Source organism: Microtus ochrogaster, chromosome 5 (genome assembly GCF_000317375.1).
Source record: "Microtus ochrogaster isolate Prairie Vole_2 chromosome 5, MicOch1.0, whole genome shotgun sequence".
NCBI classification, from domain to species: domain Eukaryota; kingdom Metazoa; phylum Chordata; class Mammalia; order Rodentia; family Cricetidae; genus Microtus; species Microtus ochrogaster.
Window position 1 is genome coordinate 75,071,590 of NC_022012.1, and position 12,355 is coordinate 75,083,944.

Below are 12,355 nucleotides of genomic sequence, written 5' to 3' on the forward strand. Positions count from 1 at the left end.
AGAGAGAGAGACAGAGACAGAGACAGGTGACCCCTGGTCTCTAGGAAGTTGTAAAGATAAGTGGTGAGATTAGGGGTACAAAGGAAGCCCGCTGATAGTGTGCCTGATTGAGCGACACTTAATGAATGTCAGCTGAACAAAGTTGACATTGACAGGGTGGTACATGACTACATAAATGATCAACTACTGCTGGTTGGAAGAATGACCTCTGGAGGAAGCTGGCAAGCACAGGGGTTCCTCTCCTGCTGTGACTTTATCTCCTGGAGACTGGCTACAATCCTCACTTCCAGTGTGCCAGGATATGACTGTATGCGGACATGCGGCCTTGGCAGAGGTGAAGTTAAAAACTTGTGTAGGTGGGCCCTCATCCGACCTAACTCGGGGATGAAGACAGATATAGCAGGTTGGACGGTTAGCTCAATCAGTAACATGCTCACTATGCAAACATGAGGATTTAGCTTTGATCCCAGAAGCCATGAAAAAAGACAGACATGATGATGTGTGCTGGCTAGTTTTATGTCAACTTGACAGAAACTAGAATCATTTAGGAAAAGAACTCTCAATTGAGAAAATGCCTCCATAAGATTGACAAGCCTGTAGTACATTTTTTCTTTCTTTTAAAAAATTTGTATGTGTACGTGCGTACTCATGTATTTTATGTGTTTAGGTATGGGTGTACATATGTATTTTATGTATATAGGTGCTTTGTTCACATGTATATTTGCACACCAGAAGAGGGCATCAGATGCCATCATAGACAGCTGGAGCTGCCATGTGGGAGCTAGGAATTGAACTCAGGATCTGGAAGAACAGCCAATGCTCTTAACTGCTGAGTCATCTCTACAGGCCCATTTTCTTAAGTGACAATTGACATGGTAGGGTTCAGCACATTATGGGTGGTACCATTCTTCTGCTGGTGGTCCTGGGTTCTACAAGAAGGTCAGAAGAATGGCCATGCAAAGACCAAGGAAGAAGATGGCTACCTCCAGGCTGCGGAGAGGGGCTCAGAAATTAACAGCCTTGCTTGATGGAGTCACCTTGACCTCAGACACTTTTTCTCAGCCTCCAAACCCAAGAGAAAACAAATCCCTATTGTCTGAGCCATTTGTCTGGCATCCTGCGAAGGCCGGGTGTGTTTCCACTGTGGTGGGTTCCTGGGCTACATTTAGAAGGTCGGTGTGAAATGGGGCAAGGCCTGCTCTTCAGCTGGTCAGGCCTAATGTTTCTGTGAGACTCTGGAAAGCAGCTCCACTGTAAGAGATCTGTGTGCACCAGAAGATTAAAAGGAAGGGGCCAAGATGGCGCCTCAGTCTTGCCAGCATTTTGGGCATTCACATCAGTGGCTGCTGCCCCCAGAGTGGCACCAATCTGTGGAGACACTGAGCCGTGGCTGGTGAAGGTGCTATGGAGGTGGTCCCTAGCTCAGGCCCAGCCACTGGCCTCGATAGTCATCTTTCCAACCCCCCAAAGCCCGAGCCACCACAGCCCTCTCTAGGCCACCCTCACTGGCCCCGTTTCCTAGCTTCTGGCTTCATTCCTCCTCCTGCCCATCATTTCCTTTGCACGTGAGTGTCTGTGTGTATATGAGCATATGTGAATGTTCCCATTCTGTTCAGCCTCTGCGTCAGACTGGGAATTCCCAAGGAACCGATTGTTGCCCTTCCTGCTTTCTGCCTGTCCCCAGTGTCCACTGTCATCAAGCTACCTGTAGTTACCCTCTTTCCTCTGCAAGGTCTCAGAGTCAGCAAAAGCGGGGAAATAGCTCCCAGGTTCTTTGTATGGGCCTCTCTGCACTGGATTCATTATAGCCAGGCAGGTGAAGGGGCCTGTGGCATTCTTGGGGGTTGATGGCCTGGAGGGCCAGTGGGCCAGAGATCCCAGAAGCTCCTCTGTACTCAGTGTCCCTGCAGATGGTGGCAGTGAGCAACCGCTCCATCAGCCTCAGAGTGGGAAAAGGGATGGCTGAAACTCCACGGGGGCCAAGGGCAAGTCAGGCAATGAAAGAGAAAGACAGGTGACCCTTCCCCCAGCAGCCTTTCCTCAGCTCCAGCTCTCTCCTTGGAGGAGCCTCAGACCTGAGTCAAAGCTTCATTTTTGTGACTCTGCATGCACCAGGATATTAATAATTCATGCAAATCTGCAAGTTCAATGCTATGTCAGAAATAGAAATGTGATTGTCTATCATAAAATTTAAAACATAGTCCTCAGCACCAAAGCTTTCTATAGACAGGGTTTCTCGGCACCCCGAAAAGGTGTGTTAGGAAAAGAGCCGCCAATATGTGTTGGCTTTCTCCTTCTATCCCCAAAGTCCTGCAGCCCACAGCAGCATTCAGGAGAGGCCTCTCCAGGGTCAGGGCTCCCTCCCTGGCTGATGGGCTTCCCTGAGCCCTGCCTGGCACTGGATACCTGGAAACTGTCTGGTGGTGATAGAGGCCTTTCAAAAAGCAGGCTAGGGTGGGAGAAGGGGACAGGCGAGAGAGGAGATCTCATCCTCTGTGTCCTTTCAGAAGAGCCGGGAGAGGAGAGGAGAGAAGAGAAGGACAAAGGGAGAAAAAGAGAAAGGAAAGAAAGAGGAAAGAGAGACACACAGAAAGACAGAGGGGGGAGAGAGATAAAGAGGAAGGAGAAAAAGAGATGGAGAGGCAGAGAGAGGGGAGAGGGAGAGAGTGTGCATGGGTGGGGTGGTTCTGGAGTTGAGACCCAGGTTCTAACTCCACCTCACTCCTAACCAACATGTGTCTTAAGGCACGTCACTAGCCTTCCCTGCTCTTTCTCTTCCCCAAGAAAGGGCATTTATGGTCAGACCATGCTGTTGAAAGACTCCTCAAGCTGTGAGTGGTGTTGTTTTTGTGACCTGTTTCCTAGAACATCCATACTAAGTAGACTCAGATGGAGTGGTGGGAGCCTGAATCCCAATGGCAAGGCTTTCTCCCCCACCCACCACAAGGAGCTACAGGATTCTGTGAAAGACAAAGGGAAGCCCTTTGCTCTTGAGCAATGACATCCAAAGGCAGCTGTGTCTGCATGCTGCCTGCCTCAGAGTCACCTGGGGAGCTCATTAAAGAAGTCATTCCCAGAGGCTCAAGTGTGACCCCTGCCCCTCACTGACTCCACTACATAGCCATATTTGGCCACACTAGATTCCTAAGGTTCCCCCCCCCCCCCGTCAAGAAGCATCCTTGAGCCTACAGATGTCCTTCCTGGCTGCCCTTGGGTGCTTGGTGTTGAAAGCCTCCTGAAATACCTGGCTGTGCTCAGCAGGCCTGTCCCTGTCCCTGGGGAGGCAACTGAGCCTCGCCAGAAGTGGGACATGTTACGGGGGATACAGTGTGGAAGGGCAGCCTCTGAGGCTGACAGCCTTTCTGGGGCTTGGAAGCCATGAGCCTGGGAGGTGCTGACCAGGGGAGCCTGGCAGCTGATAGGAGGCTGTGGCTAGCCTGTGATATCCAGGGGTATAAAGCAAGCTGGTACAAAAGGCTTTGACATTTGCCAAGCACCGTGGATATGCAGTCATACCCAAGGATTGTGCCTGCCATGCCAGGCAACCCCAAGCAAGGTTCACTGAAGGTAAATCATTTGTGTCCATGGGGAAGCTGAGACTAGAGACTGGGAGGTTTGTCGGGGTAGCTTCGGACATGTCACCCGAGGGAAGGCCTCCATGGGAGAGGCTATATCTCCATCTGCTCCCCACAGTGGGGGTTCCCAGACTGGAGGCCTGTGCTGGCAGTGGCTGCATCAGAAGTACCTGAAGCACCTGGGAATATAACAGATTCTGGGGGCCACAGAGTCAGCATGAATATGTGAGCTAGGGTAATGTTTCACAAATCCAGCTGAGCCCTACCCTGCTGTGGCTCTCTTGCCCAACTCCTGCCACACCTGAAACTCATTTGGGTACCCAGACCCAAATTCAGAGCTGTTTCTTTTTTTAATTAAAAATATTTTTTTCAGCAAGGTCTCATGTAGCCCAGGCTGACCTTGAACTTGTTATGTAGTTGAAGATGCCCTTGAGATTCTGGTCCTCTTGTGTCCACCTTCCAAGTGCAGGAATTAAAGGTTTGTGCTACCAACCCTGGTTTTATGAGGTGTGAGGAATTGAACCCAGGATCATGCATATTAGGCAAGCATTCTACCAACCAAGATACGTGTCCAGCCCTAGACAGAGCCAATTATATGAGGAAAATTCGACTCTGTTGCCTGTGAGAGACCTCTGACTCAGAGAGGCTAAGCAACTTGCCTTAGATCACACAGATCCTAGACCTGGAACTCTTCACTGCTAGCGAGTGTCCCATAAGGATCATGACTATAGACGTGGGTAGAGAGATGAATTTAGTTTTTCACGGTCTTGTGACGGATGCCAAGTCTTCTTATGATGCCCACCTACATCTTGAGGGTCCACCTACCGTCCAGCCTGGAGGGCAGGCACACTCTCCAGTGATGTGGTGGCAGGTGCCCCCATTTTGGCAGGGGCAGCGTAGTTCACAGTGAGCTCCATGGCTCCCAGGGGGGCACAGCTCCTCGCAGCTGCACGGAGAGGGAGAGTCATAGACAACAGCATTCCCGAAAACTTCTTAGAGCTCAAACCCAATGCCCCAGGGTTCCCTAGTGAGCCTTGTCTACAAGGACAACCTTGTCAACCCCTCCACCTGACACCTAACTCCTCCCCCACCATGGTGGTGAATGAGGGCAGCAATCAGCCTACCTGCCAAATTGAAGGCCTGAAACCCTGCACCTTAAGAATGGATGTTCTGATCCCCGCCAGTAGAGGGAGACAGACCTCAGACATAATATATTGAACTGTAGGGTACTTGGGCCAACCCTTGAAAATTCTGGGCAGGAAGCTGAAGGGATCTTCCCTAAGAAGACAGCCTTACTTAGGCCTTGAAGGTGAGGCTAATTTCACTGAGAGAGTGGAAGGACATGCCAGATGGATGAAACAGCAAGACCAAGGGGCTAAAAAGTGGCCTTGGATTTTGTCTTCAGAAACCTGCCATAGCTGCTGCCTCCTCTTCTTCCTCCTCCCTCCCTCTTTCTTTTTTTAAAGATTTATTTCTTGGTGTATTTTATGTGTATGAGAGCTCTCTCTGCATGTATGCCTGTATGCCCGATGAGGGAATCAGATCCCATTATAGTTGCTGGGAATTGAACTCAGGACCTCTGGGAGAGCAGCTAGCACTTCTAACGGCGGAGACAAATCTCTAGCCTCTGAAAATGTGCCTATTTTCAAAGGAGGGTCAGATATTCTGAGACATTTCCTTTCTAGACTCTGAAAAGCTTCCAGTTGCCATGAGTTGGGGGGCAGCACTGTGGGAGCACGGGGAAGGTCTGCATCATTGCCTTGGGTCTCATTCCAAAGGCCCTGGGAGCCCAGACATCGGGACAGGAAAGGCTCTCAACCCAAGATGTCTTGTAGTCAGCATCCTTGGCTGATGCCTAAGGATCCAGGAAGACTCTAGAGCCTTCAGCAGGGCTGGAACAATACCAGTCTTGGCTGTGAGAGTGTCAGCTAATTGTCTTGGGGAGCCCCTGGCAGTGTGGCTTCCCCAGGGCACAGAAGTGAAGGGACCAATCAGCACATGATACATCAGTTGGGCTCTTACCAGCCCTATGCCTCAGATGTATTAATTCGGATGTGGCAAGCAGAGGCATACTGGAGAGGTCAAAAGAGAAGGCTAAGCTCACTTCTGTGTCCCCTGACTAGGAAGGGTCCTCTGACAGGTGACTCTAGTGGGATTCATGGCATGGATATGAGACTTGTGTACACCAGGCCTGGATACTCACACACTGCTGCACTTGGGGTCAGAGGGCAGATTTCACAACCAGAACTTTCTGCTCTCATCTTCCTACTCACTAGGCTAATAAGTTGCCCCTAGGCCCCAGCACTGTCTTGCTCCAAACCAGGGTCATCCAGGCCACGCCTTTCTCTCCCAGCCCGGGCCCCATCTCTCCTGGCTCCACCCCATTCCCTCTTTCCCCCACCCCTGCAGTCCTGACCTCTCCCTGGCCCCACCCCAGGTCAAGCCCTCCTTACTCACTAGACGCCAGTGTAGCCCGGCGCGCAGAGGCACTCGCCAGTGCGCGGGTCGCAGCTGGCGCCGTGGTGGCACTGACAAGGCAGCTGGCAGCCCTTGCCGTGGGTACCGGGTGCGCAGAGTTCCTCACAGCGCCAGCCTCGGAAGCCAGGGGCGCACACGCAGGCACCGGTGATAGGGTTGCACAGGGCGCCATTCTGACACTGACACCGATTGCTGCAGTGGGGACCCCAGTGCTCGCTGTCACAACCTGCAAGAAAGGACGAGCAGAGTCAGGGCTTCCTTAGAACGAGGGTCTACACGACCTTACCATTTCTATGGTCCCTGGAGAAGAGGCTGCAAGGGGTGGCTGGAAAGAATCCTTGGCATTTGGGGATCTCCATTAGGCTCCACCAATCCACCAAATGTTCACCGGAGTTGAAGACGGCACAACATCAAAGGGCCCCAACCCAATTTCAATCGCTGTCATTGCCTGGCCCCCAATACAAACTCTGGGAAGCTCTCCTTGGTTGGTCCGACTCTAGCCTTCTCAGCAGGAGCTTTTCTCAGTACTCCTGCCACCTCTCTCTTCTCTGGGACCCTGTTCCTCTCAGTGCCAGCGGGGCCCAGCAGCACGTCTGTCTGAACCATCTTTCTCTCACTCATTTACTCAGGACGGTTTCTTCCGACTCACTGTGCCCACTCCTGGCTCCACCTCTCAGCTCTCCTTTCCCTCTCCCTCCCTTCCAGGAATCCCCCAGCCTCTAGTTGCTTCTTCAGTTCAATTTTCTCAGAGCCTCAGAAAGAGCAGGAGAAAACAAATATATCCCTGGGAAGTAACAGCCAGCCTTGGAGATCTTTCCCTGTAATTAAATGTTTTCAAGACTGATGGCTTTCCGGAAACCTGCATTCTAAGCCATGGAAGGGATAGAGCGACCCAGAACCCCAGGAAGGCTACCCACTGTTGTCACCTCCCACCTTGACCCTCTCTCGGTGCATTCAGGACACAACAAAAATAAGATGCCCCCCCCCAACAATGGGATTTTTTTTTAGTGGGAGTGGAGGTTAGGTACTGACAAGCACAAATACTGTTTTAGAATATCGAAGGCAAGAAAGATTGCTTCCAGTTAAGACAGTCAGGTGAAGGTTCCTCGTTGCAAGTGGGCAGTGAGAGATGGCTCAATTGTCTGCCTGCCAGAGGACCATCTGTCTTACTTTCTGCACCAGAAGTCCCCTGTTTCCAAGAGCACCTCAGTCCTGGGCAAGCAGGGACAGAGGACAACTTTGCTGCCTGTGGGCACAGATGGCCAGCTGATCTTTGTACCCCAACTTTCTAGGATTTTGATACTCAGAGGAAAGGGGGAAGTGAGCAGTATAGAAAGGGTGTCCTTGGGTATGCCACTGTGATCTGGGACAAAGTGGCACTCCGGTGATGAGCAGGCCCAAGAAGGCAGGGTTTGGCATAGCCTGTGAGTACGCTGGGGTTCCGCCAGCATCACCCATTTTACACAAGTCTCTCCAGATGGCTGATTGGGTCAGTATCCGGAAGCTCGCAGCCATCCTGTAGTAGATAGGCCCACTGAGTCTCTGATCCCACCACCTCATCTTGGCTCACTCCTTCATCCGTGCCATGAATATTGATAAATACAGACTGGGGCTGCCAAACTATCAATGGGCATCTCCTTCTGTCTTCCAGTCCACTCAGAGTGACAGGTCCGCTCACGCTGATAGCGGCTCACAGTGGCAACGGTGGAGTGTCCCCCAGCCCACATTCTATCCAGGAAACCTTCCCAGGGAATATAAAGACTGATAAAACTATCCACTGTGTGTGTGTGTGTGTGTGTGTGTCCTTCCCATTTTTGAATGTGTACATATGCATGTTTGCAAATCTATGGGCTTGTTTGCATGTGTGCGTGCTATGCATGTGTATGCCCAAGGAGGCCCAAGGTTATGGCAGGAATCTTTCCCAACCCTTATTCAGTGAGGGCCGGTCTATCAGCCAAACCCAGAGCCTGTGGATATGGCTAGTCTTGCCAGACGGCTTGTTCTGGGATTCCCTGTCTCTGTCTTCTGAAGCTGGAAGTACAAGCAGCCTCCACACCCACCAGGCATTTACATAAGTTCTGAGGATTTAGACAAGTGCTTAACCAGTGAGCTGTTCCCCACTTCCCCTCTATCACCAAGCACATGTAGTTAGCATTCAATGTGTATGTGCTAGGATTCCATTATCATAATGATAATCATATTTAACTTGCCCCATGTGTCTGGCCCTTCCTGGAAGTCTTAGAGGCACGAACAGTATTTAATCCTCATAGGCTTCACTTTCTTCCCTACTTTATAAACGGGAAGATAAAGGATCGTGGCAGTTACGTGATCATTCAGATTCTAACAGGGTAGCCAAGGCCCCCTGATTCCAGGTCATTGCTCAGGCACACAGACACTTGCTGGGGATATTCCAAGAGGGGAAGCTTGGGGGTAGCACTGATAACAGCAGCTTCAAAGCCCAGGTAGGCGATACCACAGAGATTGGCTGCTTCCTTTCTGGTCACTACTGTGAGCAGCTTCAGGACCTAGACAAGCAACGCCCCTAATACTTTTGGGGCTACAGTTGCTGTATGTGAAACTGGGTCAGACTAAAGTTAGTAGCGTCCCTTCACGTCTTGCTGGGCATTATCCATATTCATTATTCAGGTGCTTATCCATAACTCCATGATAGTCTTCTTTTCTGTTTTGAGAGAAGATGCCGCCATGCAGCTCACGTGGGCCTCAAACTCACACTCTTCGCTCGGCCCCCAGAGTGCTAGGACTGTGGGCGTGAGCTGCCATGCTTGGCCGTGGCCTCCCTTCTCTCGGGAATAGCCCAAAGCCAGTAGGTGACGAATCTGTGGCCTGGGTAAGGAGGGAGAACGTTGTCATGGGGTCTTGTAGCTGCCCTCAGTCACTTCCATTCCTCTCTTGTCAGCTGAATGTTTCCCAAGTACCTAGGAGGGCCATGTTGTGGAAGGCTGTGCTCCAAGCATAAATGACATTACCATCTTCATCAAGCAGCTGTGACCACTTGCAAGGGACCATGGAAACCAGGCCTGATGGTGTCCCCTCACAGAGGAGGGGCGGCTTCCAGTTTCTCCTTCCTATATCTCCTCCCAGCTGTGTGTACTTCTGCCCCAGATGCTTGGAGTCTTGAGGGGTGCTGGAGTATACAGGAGGCTAACTGAAGGGGGGACTCCATCTACGCAGCTATGAGGAAGTTGTCATCCATCCAAGACAGAGTGAGACCTTTCAGTGATGTGGCTGCTTTGGCCCCCTAACTCCTGTCCGTGACCCCCCTCATTCATGTTCTGGAAGTAAGTACATGTTTTGTTAAGTTGGTCTTTGGTGAAACTGTGACTTTGGTCCATTTGTAAAATCTGTTACTTTGATGCCCTATCTCAGGTAAGCAGATATTTGCTCATGTTTGGCCAGGAAAGTTCATACATGCTTGGCAGTAACCTGCCTTCTCTAGAGAGAGATGGTTCGTCAGGGAGTGGGTGGAGGCAGAATCACAGAATTCAGCACTTGATGACAGTGCAAGAATAAAGGTGGCTTAGGACTTCGTTGAAGTTATGAGAACACAACCCTGGCTCCTTGTACTACAAATAAATGTGTATATGAACATGTCTATAATTGTGTCTCTGTTCATGAAGCCCCTAAAACCATAAGGCAAGGCTAGGGAGATTGTTGCTGGAGGCTGTTTGTTCATTTTTTCGATCACCCTGACTCTAAATAATCACACAGAAACTCTATTATTTGCAAGACTATTTGGGCAATAGCTTAAGTATATTTTTAGCTAGCTCTTATATCCTAAACTAACCCATCTCCATTAATCTGTACATCACAACGAGGTCGTAGCCTACTGGGAAAGTTTCATGGGACTCCAGCCGAGGTGTCTGTCTTCCTGTCTCCTGCAGTGGCTACTTGGCTTCTCCCTAACTCTGCCTACTCTCTCTATATCTCTCTTCTAGCCTGGCTATATTCTGTTAGTCCATTGGCCGAAAGCAGCTTTATTCATTAACCAATAAAAGCAACACATATGCAGAGGACTTCCCACATCAGGAGATGGCTCAGTGGTTGAGAGAATTTGCTATGAAAGCAAGAGAACCTGAGTTCAAATCCCCAGCACCCACATAATAGCCAAGTGTGCAACCAATCCCACTTTTGTGGGGCAGAGACAGACAGACCTGTAGAGCTCACTGGTTAGCCAACTTAGCATCAGATTCAGTAGGAAACTGTCTCAAAACTAAGGAGGAGAGCGAAGCAAATGGGACGGCTCATCAGGTAAAGGTGCTGGACAGCAAGCCTGAAGACCTGGTTCAGTCCCCAGACCTAAATGGTGGAAGGAGAGAAAGATGTCCTCTGACTTCCACACACAAACTGTGGCATTTACACACACATACATACACACACACATGCACCACACACACGCACCACACACACACACACACACACACGCACACACATATGCGCACACACACCGGCAAAAAGAGACAGAACGCCCTCTTCTAGCCACTACACATATGTGTAAAGCACACACGTACACACCCCAGCTGCATCGTGTCCAAGCAGGAAAGCATGGAAATAAACAGGAAACACAGAGACGAAGGAAGTGCGGCCATCGGAGGATGGACACATCGTCCCTGGCAGCCAACCTGGCAGGGAAAAGGTGGGCTAAGTCAAACAGTTCTGACCAAGGAAGCAGGGAAGTATGTCACCATAGCAGAGAAATGTCTCCCCAGAGTGACTCAGTGGGAAAAAATGTTAGGGACCACGGTGATCAACTTTAGTTATTTAAAATTCACTTAAAAAAAAAATCCTCATTCCCCAGCGATGCTAGGGAAATGAGGCGGAGCCAGGAGAGCCAATTATCTACTCCGCAGAAGGCAAGGAGAGCAATCACTCCGCAATTACAGCGGGGGCGGGGGTTGTGTTCCTCCACGGAGCCACACTCTGCTCAGTTTGGCTGGTCCATGTCAAGCCCTCACATAGGTTGATTGTTTTGTTTTTGTTTGTTTGTTTGTTTTTCCTTCACTCTGTCCCAGACTCTGCCCTCTAATTATATTTGGCTTTTGCTGATAGTTCAGCTTCTCTGGGCAACTATGCAGGGCTTAAGGGGCACCCAGAGGTGCATGGCCAGCAGCTCAGGCCCCTCCCAGCTGGCCCCTTCAGATTCATGGATCCAGCCTGTGGGATCCCATGTCCTCACCATGGGGAACAGTTTTCCCAGTGACTTTACTATGGACAGGCATCTCAGTTTGTAGCCACAGTTGATGGAGCTTTTACTATGATGAAGGGTTTTTTTTTGTTTTGTTTGTTTTTTTTTTAACCATACAACTAGGCTGTGTACCAGAGGTGCAAAGTCGATTTTTCTCTTTTAGGGTCATAGATACTATTACTATTCCCATTCTTCAAACAAGGAAGAGAGGCTCAGAGAGGATGAATAACGTATCCCAGGTCATATAGCCAGGAAGTAACTGGGAATCTGGGTAAGGGCTGCTGTGAGTGCAGGGGGTGTAGAGTGCTGGCAGCTAGCCTGGGCTTGACCAGCTAACACTGATAACCCACAGAGATAACCACTAAGACCGTGGCTCAGCTATAGCGGGTCTTCCCGATCTGCAAGAGGACACGGCATAAACGGAGTATGGCGGCACACACCTGTCGTCCCAGCACCCAGGAGGTAGAAGCAGGGGGATCAGAAGGTCAAGGCCATTCTCAGCTACACAGTAAGTCTGAAGCCAGCCTGGGATAGATGAGACACTCTCTCAAAAAAGAAAAACTCCACATGATGAAGGGCAGAGGGCTAGTCCCACCAGTGCCTTGTTTAGAGTTTGGCTTATGTGTAAATCGTGGTTGCAGACTTCCCACAGCTGACCCTATTTCTGATTCTTTCATTCTCTTCAGTGAAAGCATGGACTTATTAATATTCCTCTGTTATGTTATGTGGCATAAAATCCCCATGTTAATCACTTATGTACACAACCCGATAGTATCCATCAATGTGCTAACATTAACACTATCATGTTCACTGCCTCCAGAGACGCTCCAGAGCCAACTGCAGCCACTTCCCACCTTCCCTTCCAAAGTCCCACCTCGCTAGGCACAAAAGAGCTGCCTAGAGGCCTAGAGACCTCCCTAGACAGTGGGCCTTAAACTGCTGCACCCTGGCATCTAGGGAATGATGGAGGAAGGTCATTGGTTGATTAAATAAAGAAGCTGCTTGACCTGATAGGTTAGAACATAGGTGGGAGGAGCAGACGCTGGGAGGAAGAGGAAGTGAGCTCAGAGACTCGACAGCTCTCCTCTTGAGGGCAGAC

The 12,355-nt window shown here is 50.2% G+C and overlaps 1 protein-coding gene across 10 annotated transcripts in view; it reads right to left on the reverse strand.

Moving 5' to 3' along the window:
- Positions 1 to 12,355, reverse strand: part of Megf11 (multiple EGF like domains 11) — a 328,437-nt gene that overhangs the window by 71,123 nt on the left and 244,959 nt on the right. For all 10 annotated transcript variants that reach the window (XM_026779412.1, XM_026779411.1, XM_026779413.1 and 7 more), the window contains exons 6-7: positions 6,033 to 6,279; positions 4,401 to 4,521 (exon numbers count right to left, since the gene is read on the reverse strand). In XM_026779412.1, the coding sequence (XP_026635213.1) occupies positions 4,401 to 4,521; positions 6,033 to 6,279 (368 nt within the window). The remainder of the gene's footprint in view (positions 1 to 4,400; positions 4,522 to 6,032; positions 6,280 to 12,355) is intronic.